Here is a 21908-nt window from a genome sequence, read left to right on the forward strand (position 1 = left end):
TTTTTTCTTAAAAAAATGCATGTTTTAAAGCTGTTTTTCACGTATTACTCAAAAACTATAAGCTTTTGTAAAAAAGCTATTATTACCAAAGTTAAAGATAATAAAAAATTTAATACACTCTTTACTTAAAGAACTCAACTAATGTTATTTTAAAGTAAGTTATGGGTAATTGAATGAATATTTTTTTCTACGAGTACTCAAATCTAAGATTCAAGCTTACATAACGGGAAAACGATGCAATTTATAGAATATACTTGTTAAGCACTTGTCAAAGTACTTCGGAATACCTATCAAATGAGCTTCAGTAGAAGTTAATAGCATCAAAATTAAGCAAGTTATGATAAAAATAAGAGAACCCTTTCGATTTTTTTAGGAAAAAGTTAAAAACTAAACATACGCCATTTCCGCAAAAATTAAAATTTGTAGTTATCCTCACAAGAATTTCTTTATGTTATCATAGTTAATTATTTCAACAAATTTGACCGGTTTAGAATGCATATTTTTGAAAAAAAGGTATAATTTAAAAAAATCAGAATTTTTAGAATTATCGTACTTTTCATTTTCTTTTGATAATAACTCCAAAAATACTCAATATACGTAAAAAATGATAAATAACTAAATTTTAGTTTTTTCTATAGCAAATACTTTACCCATTTTACTATTTTCGTAGAGTAAAAAATAACCGAGATAGAAACGTTTAAAATTTCAATTTTGCTGCGAGAACCATGTAACCGGGGACATTTAACCTTTTATTTTTAAAAAAGTAAGAGGTATAAAAGACTATTTTGACATTTTTTAATAGCTCTTGGAATGAAATTTTAACCAGTTATTAGATGAACTTGCTACTTTAAAATTTAACGAAGTTATTTACAAAAAAACAGTAACATTTTTTAGAAAATTTTTTAAAATATACATTTTGAAACATTTTTGGTGCATAAACTTTAATGCTATCAACTTGTTCGAGCACTTATTTGATAGATATTTCAATGAGCTTTGACAAATGTTTAATAAGTTTATGTTATAAAATGCATCATTTTCCCGGTATTTAAGCTTGAATACTTAGATTTGGGTACTCGACGAAAGAAATATACATTCAATTACCTATAACTCACTTTCAGTTAACATTGAAAGGTTTTTCTAGTAAGGAGTTTATTTGATTTTTTATTAGCCTCGATTTTGACAATAATAACTTTTTTGTAAAAACTTATAGTTTTTGAGTTATTTATGAAAAATCGGTTAAAAACATGCATTTTTCTCACGAAAAATTAAAATCTTTGATCTTTAATAACTCAAAAAGTTTTGATTTATTTTAATAACTTTATATAACAAATTTTGCTTATAATTTGTCGCTCTATCGAATTATGGGGTTATTTTTTATAAAATAATTTTCACCCCCGAGGAGGGGTGGCATCCACCCCCAGGGTAAAAGCGCAAGTTGGCACCATGTCACCTTTATTCCTTGAGATATCCTCTAACCACTCACCAATTTTCGTGCAAATCGATGGAGGTTCAACGAAATCGGAGGTAATAGCTCATATTCACCTTCAGTGACTGCACTATATATCGTCGCCATAAGGAATGGTATTTGTATTTTCAAACTGAAAGTGTTAACTGAAGATGATCATCATAGTCATAAACATCTTAGTAGATGTGTTGTGGTTCATAATTGGGCTTCAGCAGCTCGGACAGTTTGATTGATAATATTTCTCCACTGGTCGCGGTCATCAGTTACATGTATTGCCTCAGTATACTGTTTGTTGAGAAGCTTTTTAGTAATGTCCGCCCATCGCTGTGGAGATCTTCCGCGTTGGCGCCGAGTCTGAGGCCTTCCTTGGACCACCAACCGCTCCATTTTGTGATCACTTCGATGGATATGACCAAAGAACTTTAAAATTCTAGAGTAAACGGTACTGGAGAGACGCTGATCCGGTTTAATTTCATCCAGAACCGAGATATTTGTACGGCGAGCCGTCCATGGAATTCGAAGCAGGCGTCTCCATGTCCACATTTCAAATGCGTCTATACGTCGTCTATCTGATTCTTTAACTGAAGATAACTAATAACAAAAAATACTATTTACAATCAACAAAAGAAATAAACACAAGTTAGCCAGAAAATACCTTATAATGTGCTTACACGTACCTCAAAACTTGAATGGAATTACATAAGAACATGGGATGGAATAACACATGACCAGGAAAATTATTGCATGTCGTTATAGGTATACACAAACTCGAAATAATCAAGCCAATGCCTGTAAAATAACAAGATGAGATAAAAAAATCTTCTTCTTCTTTTAGTGCCTATTTGTTTCGAATATTGGCGATCATTCTGGCTATAATTATTTTATTAACTGATGCTTTAAATAGATTAGTTGTTGCTGTGAAGAACCATTTCCTCAGGTTCTTCAACCATGATATTCTTCTTCTCCCAATTCCTCGCTTTCCGAATACTTTACCTTGAAGGATTACCTTCAGTAATCTGTATTTAGTGCCGTTTCTCATTATGTGTCCGAGATATTCTAACTTTCTCCTTTTAATGGTATACATCACCTCTCTTTCTTTCCCCACTCTTCGTAATACGGTCTCGTTGGTTATCTTGTCCGTCCATGATATCCTTAGGATTCGACTGTATAGCCACATCTCGAAGGCTTCAAGTTTTTTCTCCAATGCTTGAGTGAGTGTCCAGGATTCAACTCCGTAATACAATATTGAGAAGATATAACATCGTAGGAGCCTTACTTTTGTCTCCAGATTAAGGTTGTGGCTTTTAAAGAGTTTTACCATGTTATTGCACTCCTAGTCTTCTGTAATCTATATTTTATTTCTACTTTCTTATAAAAAAAAATAAAGGAAATAAAAGAAAAAAAGTGTCCCAAAGCATGTGCCTTCAGGCAATGAAATTCTGGATGACAGGGTAGTCTTTAAAGTGGAGATTCTGACCTATATATAAAATTTAAGCGGGTGTGGGGTAATACTGCCGTTCCGTTATATTGTAGTGTGTTAGAGAAATCGTATTAGATACGATGCTGATAAAAAAGATATTTATGCATCAAATACCGAAAATCTTTCCAGGCTATAATAATGAAAATACCTTCCCCAAATAACGAAACTATAGACCGTGGCATCTCCTGAGCTAAAATATTTCGGAGGCAAAAGGATCTGAAAGAAAAATCCGTTCAGATGTTCAGGTGTCTCAGAAAAGAGATGGAAATATGAAGTCAGTGAGAATCTGAAAAAATGTGAGACAATAAGAATTAATGGAAGAGGACCGACAAGAATGGAACACAACAATAAACCCGGCAAAGACTCCTGAAGATTTGTAGTGCCATTGATAATGACTATTCTGAACTACCCATATCAATACCTACTTACTTAGTTCTAGGCGGTTTGAGTTGACTTTTACATATTTATCTCCACGTTTTCCTGTCCTGTGCTGTGCCTGATTTCGTATTTCTTCCCATACTAAACCTGTCTTCACAACTGCCTTCCTGAAGCGCTCTATCCATTTGCTCTTGGTCTTCCTCTTCCGTTTTTGACTTGCACTCGCATTTAGAACACTTGTTTTGAAGTATTTTCTTCTACATTTAACACATAAGCCCGTACCATCTGAGTTGTCCTTCTGCGATTTGATTTTTTTATATTATGTTTCTAATTGTGTCTTTTCTTTTTTATTTTATTTTCAGCTCCTTTGGTATCTATCTTTTCCCGAAAAATATTGTTTTCATTTTATTAAATATGGTTCCAGTTCTTCTGACTCTGTCTAATTATTGTTTGTTCTTATTATGTTGCAATTATTTCTATATGACATATTAATATCTATATTTTATAATTTCTTTTGTATTGCCATTTACTCCTTTTTCTCGTAATGTTTTTCACAGGTCCTTTCTTCGAATTCTGTCAAACGTCTTCTCTAGATGTTTGTAGCATATTATGTACATATCTATTTGTTCTTATTTATTATCTTCTAACTCATTTGTCATATTGAGGATATGAGGTATTGCTTGGTTCTGTTCTTTCTAAATCCACATTGCATGTTTTCCACTGTTGGATCTATTTCAACTCCTATTCTTTTCTATAGTATTCTTGCAAATACTTTGCCTGGTATATTTGATATGGTTATGTCTCAAAACTTGGTAGAGTTTATCTTGTCTCCCTTTTTATGTATTGGTACTAGTATAATCTCTATTTTCCAGTCCTGTGGTATTTTCGTTTAGTTCATTATGTTGCTCATTCATTCATAAAGACAATATTTCCTTCGTTTCCTATACACCTTATTATATCTGGGATAATTTTATCCTTGCCGCTGCTTTACCTACAGCTAGTTTAACGCTCCTAATTTAATCATCTCTATTGTGTTCTCTAATTATTGTTCTCTTTTTATAGGTTCTACTTCTTAATCTTCGTGTACATCTTTTTCTTCATATAGGTTTTTCGGTTTTTTGACATCTTCTATTATTATATTTCCGTCTTTATCTTTTATAATGTTCATTATGTGTACCTTTTTTATTTCTTGTTTTAGGGTACCAAAGAAGAGTTTTTTATTTTTCCGGTAGATTTTTATCATTTTCTGTTCAAATTCTTCCCATGGTCCCTTTTTGGCTTATAAGTATGGCTATGTATTGTGATTTATACTCTGATCCACTTATTAGATCACATCAGAAACTAGTCCATTATTGATTTTTCGTTTATGTTTTCTACTATGCTTGTATATTTGTGTTTGCCCTCATGTTTAAATTTCATGTTTGTTATGACCAGTATATTTTTTATACCTGTATCCTTTATTCTTTCCCCGTTTTTGTTTACTTTTGTTTACCGCTCTCTTGATTATTCAGTATATCCGCTTATTCCAAGTAGGTAAGCCTTGAGTATAATATTAGTCGAAAATATTTTACTTCACTCACCAGATTTAACTCTGTACCATTTAGGCTTAGAGAATCCAATCCCTCTAAATTCCATCATTTGACAAATTTCGTTATTTTGGACTTCAGAGAACTTACGTCAAGTCCTACATTTGAAGTTCATTCTGTAACTATAGTCAGTCAGGGCCAGTTGCATTATACAGTGCGTCCATAAAGTAACGCATAAATTCATTATTTCGTAAACCGGAGACTTTAAGAAAAAATCACGAAACCGGTCGATTTTTATTTTTAAATTAAGATTTTTTGGCATACATATCATACTAGTGACGTCATCCATCTGGGCGTGATGACGTAATCGATGCTTTTTTTTAAATGAGAATAGGGGTCATGTAATAGCTCATTTAAAAGGGTACGTAATTCTCTATTCAATAATATAAACATTAATATAATTATTTATACAGGGTGTCCAAAAATGTTTTTTTAAATTAAATTAATTGGTACAAAAAGATGAATGTAGGTATGGAATTTGTTTAATTCTAAATATATTTTATTGGTGCCAGAAAACATAAAAATGTTTTATTTAAAAAATAAACATTGATATTCGCTTAAGCGTAATGTTAAAGTTCCAAGAGGCAGGTGGGTCGCAGCTCTAATATTGAATTTAAGCGAAAAGCCAAATTTATTATTTGTCAAATAAACATGTATTCCTGTTTTCTGACAAAAGTAAAACGAATTTTGAATTAAATAAGTTACATACATTCTTCTTTTTGTCTCAATTAATTTAATTAAAAAATTCTTTTTGGACACCCTGTATAAATAATTATGTAATTGTATATATTACTAAATAGAGAATTAAATACCATTTTAAATGAGCTATCACATGACCCCTATTCTCATTTTAAAAAATCATCGATTACGTTATCAAGCCCAGATGGATGACGTCACTAGTATGATATATGCCAAAAAATTGTAATTTAAAAATAAAAATCGACCTGTTTCGGAATTTTTCCTTAAAGTCGCCGGTTTACAAAATAATGAATTTATGCGTTACTTTATGGACGCACTGTATCTCTGACTGTGCTATGACTAAGTCATCCACATAGCCCAGAACATGATGTCTATCTATCTGCAGCTTGTTTTATCTATTCCAAAGCGCTAACCCACGTTAACTTGTGTACGACCTGAATAAAAATGTATGTACAGGGTTATTCACTATATTTTGACCCCCTTATAAACTGCTTTATTTACAGAATTAGAAAAAATGTAAAATACAAAAGTTATTCGATTTTTAAATTATGATTTTTTGACATAATATATATCATATTAGTGACGTCATCCATCTGGACGTGATGACGTAATCGACTGTTTTTCTAATGAGAATAGGGGCCGTTTGCTAGCTCATTTGAAGGGTAATTAAATTATCTATTCAGTAATATAAACATTAAGATGATTATTTATACAGGGTGTCAAAAAATTTTTTTAATTAAATTAATTGACACTAAAAGAAGAATGTATGTAATTTATTTAATTCAAAATATCTTCTACCGCTGTTATAAAACAGAAATAAAAGTTTATTGTACAAATAAACATTGCGTTTTGCTTAAATTCAATGTTCAAATTTCCAAGAGTCAGATGGGTGTCAGCTAGAACATTGAGTTTAAGTGAAAAGTAATGTTTATTTGTTTAATAAACATTTATTTTTGTTTTCTGAGAGCATTAGAATCTATTTTGAATTAAATAAATTAGGTACAGACATTCTTCTTTTTGTGTTAATTAATTTAATTAAATTTTTTTTGGACACTCTGTATAAATAATCATGTTAATGTTCATATTACTGAATAGAGAATTGAATAACCTTTCGAGTGAGCTAGCACACGACCCCTATTCTCATTTAAAAAAATAGTCGATAACGTCATCACCATCACGCTCAAAGGGATGACGTCACTAGTACGATATATATGTCAAAAAATCATAATTTAAAAATCGAATAACTTTTGTATTTTAAATTTTTTTTCTAATTGTGTAAATAAAGCAGTTTACAGGGGGGTCAAAATATAGTGAATAATCCTGTACCTAGTCAATATCCTAGAAAACGTCTTACTCTTATGCGCCCATCCGAGCCACCCAAAGAAAACCTAGATTCATCACTGAAGCAGACAAAATTCCATTGTCCATTCCAGTTTTGCCGAGCTGTGCACTATTTTAAGTATCCTGTGGCACTTATGCTGTGGTGTCAAAAGTAACACGAAAAGCAGACGGTAAGCTCTCCATCTCATTCCAAGTAAAATTTGATTAACTGTTCTTCTTAATACTACCCTTCCTCTAGCTTCAACTAAATTATCTCTTACTTGTATGATGTAAACTGTCCCTTTCATTTCTAAGAGCCAGAAGTCTACGATGGAGCAAATCAGAGCCTTGCAATATTCTCAGGGCCTATTTTACCACTAGGCCCATGAGGCCCCTGCCTCGGGCCCGCATTTTAATGGGGCCTGAAAAGAATATTTTTATTGAAAAAACAAAATACATTTTCAAAATTATTTCATTTTACGAACAGGAAATGATAAATGATGAAGCAATGTAAAAAAAGATCAATAAATGGTGGTCATTGATATTATGCACAATATTTCAAAAACTTAAGCATTTTAAACCTACTTGTAGAGTACGATCCGATTTAACCTTTGTTACTGACTATTTTTATATAGGTATGTCGATTATCTAAAAGGTACACCAGTATTATATCTTTAAATGGTTTTATTGTTATTTTTAAGATTACTTTATAGTGCACTGCATTGCAAGCCCAACATCTGGCAATAAGCAAAGAACCTAATAAAACCCGTTATATCTAAATTTAGACACCCACCCGAAAATGGCTGGGGTGTGAATCGGTCCTATTTCAATATCTTCAGTTGTATTGAACTATTTTTTATAATTATTACTGTGGTGTTTGAAAAATTTTGTGTTTATTATGAGATATTGTTATCTAAATATTAAAATGAAAAACAAAAAAACATAAAATAAAAACATGTCATTAAAATGAAAAATCGACTTCTTTTAGACTTTTTTCAGAAGGCTTTTGGTTTAGGAGATATCCAATTTATTCCATATTTTACAGACACACTGTACATTGAAAATACATATTTGTAGTCTGAATTACTTATTCTCAAACAAAAGTATCAGTCGTAGCAGAAATAAATGAATTAGAAAAAGTATTAGAGTATTAGCTAAAATATTGACAGGCTCGTTAAGGAAAGCTCGGCTCGTTTCGAATTAAGCTCGGCTCGTTTCGAATTCAGCTCGGCTCGGCGCACAAAAAATTTGGCTCGGCTTGAAGCTCGGGTCGTAAGAAACGAACCGGCTTGAGCTCGACCCGAGCTAAGCTCGATCTTGTGACCATCCCTATTGTGGCAGTGAAAAACGAAAAAAGCAAAAAAGAGAACAGGAACGGCAGGCGCAAAAAGATGCAATATTATCATATTTTACAGCCCACAACAGTGCGCAAAAAGGAAGTTCGTCCTCCCATCCTATTCTTCTTCTTCTTCTACGGCACTACAGCCCAAATTGAGCCTTGTCCTCCTTTATTTTTTGCCTGCACCCTTGTTTATCTGTCGCTGCTCTTCTTCATACACGGACTCCTAAAAATCCTTGTGCACCGCTGCTTACTGCGTGTCTTCCCAGAGCTTTCTTGGTTTTCCAACCGGTCTCTTTCCCTGCATCCTAGTGTTCATTGCTCTTTTTGGTAGCCTATTTTCTTCCATTCTTATCACGTGTCTGGCCCATTCCAATCTTTTTATTGTAATAAAATCTGACAGGGGTGTTTCCTTATAAAGTTGATAAAGCTCGTTGTTGTGTCGAATTCTGAAGATTCCGTTATCGCTCACAGTACACAGGTCCTAATATTCTCCTCAGTACTTTTCTTTCTAATGTGTCGAGTTTGTTTTTGGATGTTTCTTTCAGGACCCATGCTTCACTGCCATAGTATGTTATTGGTCAAATTAAAGTTTTACAGATTCTCATCTTTGTATTTCGGTGGACACTTTGAGACCGAAATATATTTATTATAACATATTATGGGAGAGGGCAAAATAAGTTCCGTATTTCTCCATCTTCTGATCCGTCTACATGTATTTCTACTCCCAGGTATGTAAACTTTCCAACTGTTTCAATGCCATCTTCATGTATAATGTTTTGTGGGACTATATAATATTTTAGTTTTTTCTGTGTTTAGACCTAGCCTTTTCGTTTTTGTTTTTAACTCTGCGTATGTTTCCTGTGCTCCTGTTGATGTTTTATTCATAATAATAATATCATCGTCATAAGCGGCCAGTTGAACGGTTGTGTTGGTCAGTAGGTTTCCTCGTTTGCATTTACCTAACCGCATACTCCAGTGCCAGGTTAAACAATGTTGGGACCAACCCATCTCCCTGCTTCAATCCCTGCGAGATTTTGAAAAAGTCTCTCTAAATATTTGATCCTAAATATACTTTTACGTGAGGACTTTATATGCTGTACATAGTAGAGAAATTCCACGGTAGTTTTTGCACTTTAAACAATTAAACAATGTTTAATTATTTAAATATAATTTTTATTTATTGCTAATAAAAGTTTAATGCCTGGTTGCACCAACAGATCTTAAGCTCCAGCTTAGCTTAGCTCTACTTATAGATAGGGCCTCCTTGAGTATCACTTACGTTACATCATAATTTTAGATTCTTACCTTGTTATCAATTATATCTATTATTATATTATGATATTCTTATTGTTATATATTATAATTATATTATACTAATTCTTATGATATTCTCGACTTAAGCTTAAGATCTGTTCGTGCAACCGGGTATAAATCTCTGGTGCAACTATATTTCTATTAAATAATTAAGACATTTAAAACAGTTATTATTATTATCCAGATTTAGCCATATGGCTCACACTCCCTCTAAAGGGAAAATTAACTCATCCCAGATACCTACGGTATCAAAAGGATTGAGCTCTGGTGGGACTCTTTCCGTGTTATCGAGCCCTAGCTGACTTGGTATGCAGGTGTATCTCCCAGAAATTTTCGTACACATCTGGCCGTTGCGAGTAGTTTATTATTATTATTATTATTATCCCAGATTTAGCCATACGGCTCACACTCCCTCTGAGGGGAAAATTGACTCATCCCAGATACCTACGGTATCAAAAGGATTGAGCTCTGGTGGGACTCTTTCCGTGTTATCGAGCCCTAGGTGACTTGGAATGCAGGTGTATCTCCCAAAAATTTTCTTACACTTCTGTCCGTCGCAAGTAGTACAGCTTTCTGCATGGTCTTATAAATATGTTCATTGAGACCCAGCTTTTTTATGCTTTCGAGGAGGGTCTTCGGAATGACTCCAGTAGTAGACATAACAATAGGTATCGTCTGGGTACTTTGCATTCTCCATTGTCTCCGTATTTGAATTTCCAGATCTCTATACTTGGCGATCTTTTCAGTAAATTTACTACGTAGATTATTGTTGTTAGGTATCGCCACATCAATTAGTGTTGTTTGTCTTGTTAATTTATTAACTAGTACGAGATCTGGTCTATTATGTGCCACTGTTTGGTCTGTGAGCACACTGCGGTCCCAGTATAGCTTGTAGTTGCCATCCTCAAGCATACTCTCAGGAACGTATTGATACTATGGGAGATGGTCCGTATGGAAGTCTCAGCTTGTTAGCTATCTCTTGATGAAGGATTTTTCACACTGCGTCATGCCGTTCCTTGTATTCAGTTGCAGCAAATGCCTGGCAGCCCCCTGTAATATGTTGGATGGTTTCTTGGGCTTGACATCCATATCGGCATCTGTCGTTTTGAACCTGAGGGTCTTTGATGATATATTTCAGGTAATTTCTGGTTGGTATAACCTGATCCTGAATGGCCAGTAATGAACCCTCCGTTTCAGGGAACATCTTTCCTGATGTCAACCAATAGTTCGACGCTGTATTGTCGACATAGTCTTGGCTAACCTCATTGGGATGTCGCCCGTGCAGAGGTTTACCCATCCAGGTGCGCAGTTTTTCGTCCTTAGTAAGGTGGTTTATGCGCATTTCTGGTTCCCTCAGTTTGATCGGTGTTGTGTCATCTACTGCGCAAATAGCGCGGTGTAGAGTAGATGTCTCAGCCTGCATCTGAAAATAAGTTCTTAAATTAGCAATCTGTTTATCTAATTGCTCACCTATATCCATAAGTCCTCTTCCTCCTAAATACCGGGGTAATGTCGTTTGTTCTACTGCACTTTTAGGGTGGTGTTTTTGTGCCTTTGTAAGGTGTGTTCATACTTTTCGCTGAAGATTTTCTATATCCGTTTTTGTCCACTTAACAATACCAAATGAATAGCTAAGCGCGGAACAAGCGTAGGTGTTCAGTGCCTTAAACAATTTTTTACTGTTAAGCTGTGAACGAAGCAGTTGTGTTGCCATTCTTATAAACTCAGTTGTTATCTCAGTTTTCATTTGCTTATGGTCAATTTTCCACGCCTGCTTTACTCCAAGATATTTGTACATATCGTTATCGCCCATGGCCTCGATGTTCTGGCCATTTTGCATATCGAATCCACCGGGCTGTACCTTTCCTCTCTCTGACTATATTCAAAACACGGCACTTGTCTAGACCGAACTGCATACTAATATCATTAGAGAATGTTTCTACAGTTTTTAGCATCTCTTCTAGGTGTTCTCGAGTGGAAGCCATTAATTTCAAATCATCCATATACCACAGATGATTGAGCTTCGCTACTACAGTATTATTGCTTTTAATGCTAAAACCTGAGTCAGTGGAGTTTAATAGTTGGGAAAGGGGGTTCAAAGTTAAACAGAACCACAGTGGACTCAACGAGTCTCCTTGAAACAGGCCCCGGTTGATTGCGATATTTTCGGTTTCGATATTGTTTTCACCAGGTATTTGGAGGTGAATTTTAGTCTTCCAATCTCTCATTATATGCCTTAAAAAGGTCACTATGTTATCATCGACTTTGTATATTTTCAATATATCTATTAGCCATTCATGCGGTACTGAATCAAAGGCCTTTTTATAGTCAATAAAAGCAGTAAAAAGGTTCCTTTTTTTAGTGAATGCCTGGTTAGAAATGACTGAGTCGATGATAAGCTGTTCTTTGCAACCCATGGAACCCTTAGCGCATCCTTTCTGTTGAGGCTCTATGATATTGTTTAGAGCACAGTGTTGGTAGATACGCCGGGTTACACAGGATGTGACCAATTTATTCAAAGTTGGAAGACAAGTAATTGGGCGGTACTTGGATGGATCTTGGGTGTTATTTTGATCCTTGGGTATTAAATAAGTAGTTCCCTGAGTTAGAAATGATGGTAATTCCTGCGGATTAGAAATAACATGATTAATTAATGTTGATAAGCACTCATGAATACTCCAAAACTTTTTAAGCCAAAAGTTCTGAACTCCGTCTGGTCCAGGAGATTTCCAGTTATGAAGCTCTTTGATGACATTTGAGACTTCTTCAGTCGTGAATGGTTCGTAGTTAGCAGTGACGTAGTGGTGACAGTTGTGCGTCGTATCTTCTATCCAGCCAGCATTGCTGTTAAGAGCAGCTGGTGTGGAAAGTTGATTTCCCCAAAACTCATGAATTTCTTCTTGGCTTGGGTAAGACTTGTCGACACTTTCTACGGTGGAATTGAGTTTTTGGTAAAACGCCTTCTCAGAGTTCTCAAAAAGTGCATTGTCACATTTTCGGTTGTTACTAACTTTATACCTTCTTAATCGTCCTGAATAGACGGAGAGTTTTTGTTTTAATGTATCCAGACACTGTTGAGCTGTGTTATTTTCTGGATCGTATCTCGAGTGTCTTGCAGTGCTCCGCATTATTTCTTCAGCTCTCTTAATGACTTTTCTACTTGTTACACCTCTTATATATTCTGTGACTTGACCAATATCCCTACGCAGTAATTCAATTTTTCCGAGAAGTCTTTTTTCCCAGGGTGCAATTCTGTTACCAGTCCTTCCGTTATTAGTACCCAGTCGTGTTCTGATCTTAACGCCCATTATATTGGCAATTGCTGTTGCTGCACATTAGATTAGCATATGCAGATATTCCAATGTGTGGGCTTCTACGACATAATTGGGTAGGACTTCAGTATTCACAATTTGTAACAGCGCACCTAGTTTCTTACAAGAGTTAATTCGTGGTAGCGGTGGTCTGCTAAGTGGATTTGTTCTATTAAACTCTTGTACGGCACGAGCCATTTCGCTTTCTAGACTATCGCGCAACTCGTTGTTTTCCTGCTGTGTATTGTCAGGTTGAGTTTCTGGTATGGGAATCTCAGGAATCTGCTCATCAAGGATTTCATTAGGGACTTGATCTAAAACTAGCTCTTGGTTATTAATCTCCCGTTCGACTTCGCTTTTGATCGTATTGCGTCTAGTCTCTGGGATAAGGTTGTTTCTTATGATTACCCGGTATTGATCTGATACTCTTTGCTCCGATACTTGAATATCTGGGTATTCCCTGCAAAATTCGGCATACAGCTGTTGTCTGTAGCCGATCGTTTCTTGACCGAGGTTGGTCACCTTATAATAGAAGCGCAAAATGCTTTCGTTGATGGACACAGTCCATTTCATGCGCTGCCTCGGTCGTCCCGCTTGAGTGAGCGCCGGCTGATGTTCCAGCGCAGCACCTTCAGCGAGTGGAGCTCTTGCTGTTGTTTGGCTCGCTTGTGGTTGTTGTTCTTGTTGTTGGGCTGTAGCTGTTTGTGTGACAGGGGCCCGCCTCCTCAACACCCTGCCACCGACGTCCCGCATGCTGTCACGTCCAGCGCCGGCTCCAGACGTGCCCTGGCGATCCCCAGGCAGCGATCCTAAACATAAACCATAATTCTCCATATCAATGGGTGTGCATTTTATACCTACTGCCAGGTGTCAGTTTTTGTTCCACGGCAAGTATCCCTGCTACTCTCTGGGTACTGGCGCTACGAATACCCAGAAAGTATCCCCCATTCGCAGGGGGCCGCGCCTGATAGAAGAACTGACAAAAAACTCCCACAGGTTATTATTATTATTATTATTATTATTACTATTGAATTTTTGTTAGGGGCCCGAAAATTATGTAGTGCCTCGGGCCTGATTTGAAGTAAAATAGGCCCTGAATATTCTATTGATAGAACAACCAGATCCTCCACGACGCATTGTGGTTCCAAATACCGAAAACGTGGTCATGAACCTTTAAAAGCGTACATTGTTTATACACTTCGGAATACCTTCGTACTTAAGGATTCTTGTCATCGCTGATTACGAATCTGACATTATTTTTTCTGAAAAACAAAATGACGGATTCAACATGGCGGAAAGAAATTGAAAAAAGAAATTGAAAACCAAGAATCCTTGATGTTCAAGTTAGATAAACAATGTTCCATATACTCTGCAGAAATGTTCGCGATTTATCAAGCTCTAGAATGGGCTGTCAACAAAAAAATTTCTAACAAGCAAGTTGTAATTATGTCAGATTCAAGATCTTCGTTATTAGCTCTAGAAAACACACGTAAACATTTATATAAAAATAGCCTTGTCGTCAAAATTTTAGAAAACCAACTAAAGCTACTGGAAAAACAGACTTCTGTAACTTTCGTCTGGGTAAAAGAACATATTGGTATTTCCGGTAACATAAAAGCAGATTTTTTTGCTAAAGAGGCAATCTTAAAAGGATCGGAAATAACTTGGCTAGATAGAAGCGATCTAACAGCTACTCGCAAGAAAATTTTGAAACAAAATTGGGATATTGAGTGGCACGCTTTCTGCAATCGAAGCAACAATCTCTACACCAAAATTCATCCTAGTTTACCTACTGAGCCTTTTGCTATCAGAAGTTATCCCAATAGAAATATATATGCCATGTTTATTAGATGTCTCTTTAATCATGCCACTGTCAAGTCATACCTCTATAGATTTAACCTATCCGAATCAGATCTTTGCGATTGCAATGGATATGTTGACGATATTAATCATTGGTTGTTTGGATGCAAACATAATGATGTTGCAATTAAGTTTTTGATGCACAATCTGGTTCAAGAAGAAATACCTTTCCCACAAAATAATGCTTCTCTTTTATATTTGTCTCGTAGAAATTCTAAAATTAAAATCATCTGGGAGTTTTTAAAAAGGACTAAGAGGAAAATTTAACTTGCACTGAATGAGTCCGGTTGAATGTGTTTAGCAATAATTATTGTTTTTTTATGTTTATCCTTATTATGTAATATTGTCTCCCTGTGAAAGTTCATTAAGTAGATTTTGCAGGGAGGTAATAAGAATAGAATTGTATAAAAGTTTATATTGAAAAAATTAAAAAAAAAAAAAAAATTATACAAAAAAATATGTATACAAAAAAAATGTATAAAAAAAATTAAATCTTATTTAAAAAAAAAATTAAATAAATAAAAAAAAGCATAATAAATTATAAAAAAATAAAAAAGAGAAAAAAAAATTTAAAAACACAAAGAGGGTGTAAACCTCCGCGGGGTTGATCCGGGTTGAAGCCTTATCGCTGTGTAAAAAAAACATATATTTATTAGCATTTAGTATTACTATTTAGTATTAGCATGTAGTTTTTTTTTGTCGATTTAATTATTTGTAAATTAATTTAAGTTGGTTAGGGCCATGAATGAGGAGTATACCTACTGGTCAATTAAATGTTTCCACTTCTACATATGTATGTATGTATGTGCGTGCATAAGTATTATATGTGCGCACATGTACCTAATGTATTATGTAATGCAATGTATTATATTTGGAATACTGTAGCAAACAGTAATTTATTATCTATCGTGGCTGAATGGATCAAGTAATCCAAAGCCAATAAGGAAGAAAAAAAAATGAAAATATCAATCAAAACGAAAATTTTTTTGTCAAATTTGGTAGTCTAAAAGGGCCGGTATTTCCAACCGCACTTAAGCCAAAGCTTACTTTGAGCCTGAGCTTAAACTTAGATGCCTGTATTTCCACTTCAATTTGAGGCTTAAGCATAGGCTTAAACCAAATAATTTTAAACTCGCGCGGGAGTTGGTTTAAGCTTTTGCTTAAAATTTGTTTTCTGTTTTTTTGAGGTTATTTCTATAAATTAATAATGATCGAGTTATTTTGAAAACCAACTTTTGCGTAATAATGTTATTATTGGATTATTAACGATTATTAAAATAAAATTCTTACTCCATTTGGAAGGTGTAGGCAAAAGAAAATTATTTATTTCTACAATACTTGGTATATTTATTTTACAAAAGTAAACTTACATTTTCAGGAATATATCCAATAAACAAAATTACAAAGACGGATCTTCTATTGCTTATGCAAAATAAGAATAAAACATACAACCAGAGAAAATATAGACAATATACTAACAACACATGTAACATGTACACAAAACTAAGTGAAGTAAAAATGAGAGAGATCCAGATGACAAGATAAAATTAAATGTCAAAAGTAGTGGTTTTTACCTCAGAACAGTTAGTTCTGGCATTTTGACGTATTCAGAGGTACCAAACCAATTAACTTGACGAGTTTAGTTAAGGAAATGATGGAAATACGGCACCCAGCTTAAGCTTCTCCTTAACTTTTGACACAGGCTTAGCTAAGCAAAAGCTTAAGTAGCTGTTGAAATACCGGCCCTAAAGTCGCTGATTACAAATCTAACATTACTTTTTTTTTAAACAAAATGGCGGATTCAACATGGCTGAAAGAAATTCGAAAATTTTATTTTAAACGCATATTAAAATTTTATATTATAAGGGACTTTTGAAATTGCTGATTATTCTTTTTCCCATGATCATCTTTCAGTGCGTCACAGTTTTTCGATTTCTTTCTAACGCATTAAATTGTATGTGACAGAAAAAAGGCACGTCCGTGATTACAGACATTTACAACATTTATTCTAGTTATTCTAGTTGTCGATAGATGGCGCCGTAATAAAAAAATTATTTTTTTTTAATTAGGTAATAATATTACAAATATAATCTGTATAATTTATAAGACTATACAAATCAAAGAAAATATCATTTTATAAATGCAAGAAACACATTTGATTTGTTTTTATTCCAAATTGAAAATAAAATGTGACAACTGTCAGATTTAACTAAAATGTCATGTTAGAATAAATGTCATAAATGTGTATTATCACGGACTTACCCTTTTTCCTATCATTTGTTACGCACTGAAAAATGCTCATGAAAAGGACAATACCAGTACCTACATTTTCTGTATGAAGTATAATACTCAAAACCTATTACATACTTATGTACAACCACCCATACATACTCAACAATCGCCAGAATCATGTAATATGCGTCATTTCCCCCTTTTGTATTCAAACAACTGCCAGCATTGCATAGGCAGTTATAGGCAGCTAAATCAAAGCCTGTATCTTCTTACTATATATTTTATTTTAAGACTAATAAATACTAGTCGCAGAATTTTGTACATTTTGAATGTATCTTTACAAAATTTTGATTAATTCAAGTATATTTTCACTATTTATGCATTAACAAATTTAAGGCATTTATTGTTACTAAATTTTAAGTTAACTTACATCTTACATGATTACATACTTAAATAAGAAGAATCTGCTTTAAAGCGATAAAATTGATAAACTGCAAAACATTTTACAGCGTTTTCGATAAACGCAGGGCCGCCGCTACCATGTGTGCAAAGTGTGCATCGCACACGGGCGGCCGATTATAGGGGCGGCCAAAAACAGGCCACTGATGATAATACTTTTTTTAAAACGAAAATAAATTCAAAAAATTAAACAGTAATGATTCTGATATTTCTATAAACTCTAATATTCCAAACAATCTAAACAAAAATTCCAGAAAATGGTATTTATTATATGAACTGCCCTTTTGCAGCTGTATAGTCATAAAGTAGTTCCGGGAATGCTTTTTAGTTCAAAGTGGCTGGCGGATTTCGGACTTTAAGATATTTTTATCTACGTGGCCCATATGCGATTTTTTCAAATTCTGAACATTTATGATTTCTTAAGAGAGTACGATACGACAATAGGATACTTTCCGAGAATTTAGATAAGTGCTTGTTAAGTTGCTCTCATTGAGTAATAAAAAAGTCTTTTTTATTACCAGATGGTGTAAAAAAATCTTTTTTATTACTCGACGGTTGCTGTTATGATATTGTTCCTTTATGCTTATGTATTGTTATGGATATGGTTATAGTTCAGTGTAAGTTGAGAATTTGATGATTTTAGACACGCTTTTTTTTGCACACTACTGTATTTCAAATAGGCCTGGGTCCCGCGTACCAAAAAAAGTTTATTAATAGCAAGCTGAAAACTTGTTAATAGCTTAACGGTGTCTCGTCGGGCAAACTTGGATGTACCGGAACACTAGAACAGAGGAAGTTTTAATTGTGGAACAATTTAAAAATTTGGAACGTCAGATTACGAAAACGTCCGATGTATTTTGTCGAACAGAGCATCCAATTGATTTGTTACCCTTTCATTAACCTCTCATGCAAAAATCAGACTGATATTACTAACCAACATGACTCCTGTCATTTGACATGTTCTTCGTGTTCCACTCATTAAAATGCCCAGTTGGTGATAAACACCAGTCTGATTTCTGCATGAGAGTTTAATTAAATGGTAACAAATCAATTGGAAGTTATGTCCGACAAAATACATGGAACGTTTTCGTAGTCTGACGTTCCAAATTTTTAACCTTTTCCACAATTAAAACTTCCCCTGTTCCAGTGTTCCCATACATCAAAGTTTGTCCGAATAGACACCGTTAAGCTATTAACAATTTTTCAGCTTGCTATTAATCAACTTTTTTTGGTACGCGGGACCCAGGCCTATATATTTAAATATAGTAACGTCGAGATCAGAGCAATTATTATTCATATACGCCTTATGGTGTCCTGCATATTTCTTTAAATACTAGTACCTACGTTGAAACGACTAAAGTGTTGGAAGTGGGCGGCAAATATTAAGTTGCACACGGGCGGCCAACACTTTAGCGGTGGCCCTGAATAAACGCGTTCCTTTCCACTTTCTCTGTCGGCCAAAATAACTTCGGAGGGCTCACTTGTTCCTGAGCTATGAACCAGAATACATCCAGTCTGATCCTTATACCTGCGTACTACGAATCTACGGTAGTATGAGAAAACAACTGTAAACATGAAAATCTCCAGATAGGGACATTTGTTTCGCCTCATGACCACGTTTTCAGCATTTGGAACCACTGTGCGACGTTGATGTCTCATCGTTTGAAAACTCTTAACATCGTTGATGGGTTAGCTTCAACTCTTCGCGAAATATCCTGTAAACCAAAACCGACCTCGTTCATGACTACCATACGTTCTTTTTCGAAGCCGCTTAAATGACGAAATGCCAACGACTGCAAACTCTTGGCATTTTATTTTTTTTTTTTTTTTGTGTAAATCAAAAACAATTCAAGATGACTAAATATTACAAATAAGTTAATAAAAATAATGGTAAATACACACAAATAAACTTTCTTATCTTTTTCTTTAGGCGAAAAAAAAAACCAAAAAACTTCAATTAAAGAAAAGATAGCGAGGTAAAAATTGTATCACATATTTTTAGATAAGACTTCCAAAGAAACACTTCTGATCCAAATGAATAACGGGATACAAAGTGTTGCATGTTTTTGGTTGTCAGTAGGTATAAATCATATTCTAAAAAAGTATTTGTTTTTTACAGATTTGTATTATTATTTGTACAACAATACACCTAGCATTATCTAAATTGTCAACACCATGCCAAGGAAGCGTAGGATTGAAATATTTATGGGGAGATGCCTTACTTGATAATCCAGATTGTATGGGACCAAATAATACGCCATATCCATCGTAAGTTTTGCTTAAGTTTACACTATATCATTTATGAACCACTTTTTGGTTTTTCACTAGAATTTAGAGTAACTTTTACTAATAAAAATAAATACCTATAAGTAGATAAATATATTTCTTTCATATATTGTAATTATTGTAAAGTAAATATATTTATAGAGTAATGTAATGTAACTTATGTCACTAATGCCTGGTTGCAAAAACAAATCTTAAGCTCCAGCTTAGCCCAGCTCAGCTTGTAGATAGGGCTGCTTTAAGCCTCACTTACGTTGCCCCATAATTTTCGATTCTTATCTAATAAATAAAAACTTCTTTCATTTGCAATTTTAAACAATTTCTTTAAAACTAGTCAAACCCATAATAATTATTATAAAAAAAAGGTGACATAAATATACTAAGGATTTCCACAGTTTTCACTGTATTCCTTCATTCAACCGTTATATCCAGTGCTTTCTGTTTTGCCAGTCCCCTTCCTGCAGATTTCTTCTTTCCATTGCTTCGTCCACTTCATCTCTGAAAGATCTTCGGGACCTGCCTCTCTTCCTTCTCCCCATCGGGCTCCACTTTGTTATTCTATTTATCCAATGATCTTGGTCTGCTCTTCTGACATGTCCGTACCAGGTTAATCTCTTAAATCTCTTAATTCTTCAAACTTAGGGTATGTACAATATAGGGTGAGGCAGATAACTGGCCTATTAGAAATATCTCGAGAACTAAAGGCAACAGAATCATTAAAATTGGAATAAAGGGGTTTTGAAGGACGATCTATTAAATGAAAATATTTTTATCTCTTTGCAACTTCCGGTTATACCGTTATACTTATAACTTCGTTTTTTTAAATGAGACACCCGGTATATTTTTACATTTTTGGATTCTCTTCGATGTCTTCTTTCTTAAAATACGAGGTTTTGTAATATTATACAGGGTATTTTAAAAGATAATTACGTTTTTTTATTAATTTCGTAGCAATATTCACACCCTGTAGAATTGTAGTAGTTTGACATCTAAAACTCTACTTACGTTCAAATGATTTTTAATATACTCTACTATTGTTAGAATCATTAGTATAGCTAAATTTTTAATTATAGTATACAGGGTTGGTCGAAACTCGGAATGAGTATTTTCTGAGTTTTCTTAAATGGAACACCCTGTATTTTTGTATTGTAGTGAAATAATATTTTATAGTACTTTTTTATTTCTTAAGCATTCCCTATACCTAACTGCTTTAATTTGTTATTAATTGTTAATCGCACCAACAATCTTAACTACGTAGGTATTTTGATAGCTAAACCATTATTGGTAATTTTAAAGAACAGTCTGGATTAATATGTATTTATTTCTGAAAAATTATTTGGGATTGAGTATTTTCACGGCCAAAATAATAAAATTTTACGTATTTTTTGTTGCAATTAATGTTTAGATTGAATCACCAATAACTCACAAATTAAAGCAGTTAGGTATAGGGAATGCTTAAGAAATAAAAAAGTACTATAAAATATTATTTCACTACAATACAAAAATACAGGGTGTTCCATTTAAGAAAACTCAGAAAATACTCATTCCGTGTTTCGACCAACCCTGTATACTAAAATTAAAAATTTAGCTATACTAATGATTCTAACAATAGTAGAGTATATTAAAAATCATTTGAACCTAAGTAGAGTTTTAGATGTCAAACTACTACAATTGTACAGGGTGTGAATATTGCTACGAAATTAATAAAAAAACGTAATTATCTTTTAAAATACCCTGTATAATATTACAAAACCTCATATTTTAAGAAAGAAGACATCGAAGAGAATCCAAAAATGTAAAAATATACAGGGTGTCTCATTTAAAAAAACGAAGTTATAAGCAACTTCCGGTATAACCGGAAGTTGCAAAGAGATAAAAATATTTTCATTTAATAGATCATCCTTCAAAACTCCTTTATTCCAATTTTCATGATTCTGTTGCCTTTAGTTCTCGAGATATTTCTAATAGTCCCTTTATTTGCCTCACCCTGTATACATATTCGTTTCTTACTGGTATAGGCGCTCCTTTGCACTTTTATTTCCATGGTTTCAGGGTTTTTTCCAGGAATATTTTGAACATGTAGGAGATGTGGACCGGCCCTGTGGTAGTCCATTTGTCATCTTAATTGGACTGCATATTCTATTGCCCGTTTTGATAGCTACTTTTAGTGTGTTTTTAT

The 21908-nt window shown here is 34.0% G+C and overlaps 1 protein-coding gene across 1 annotated transcript in view; it reads left to right on the plus strand.

Annotated features, from left to right (window-relative positions):
- LOC114332691 (uncharacterized) overlaps positions 1-21908 on the plus strand; it is a 114937-nt gene that overhangs the window by 54980 nt on the left and 38049 nt on the right. Inside the window, exon 2 of the mRNA XM_028282519.2 lies at positions 19566-19714. Coding sequence (XP_028138320.1) covers positions 19566-19714 — 149 coding nt within the window. The remainder of the gene's footprint in view (positions 1-19565; positions 19715-21908) is intronic.

The sequence above is a fragment of the Diabrotica virgifera genome, chromosome 4, assembly GCF_917563875.1.
Source record: "Diabrotica virgifera virgifera chromosome 4, PGI_DIABVI_V3a".
NCBI classification, from domain to species: domain Eukaryota; kingdom Metazoa; phylum Arthropoda; class Insecta; order Coleoptera; family Chrysomelidae; genus Diabrotica; species Diabrotica virgifera.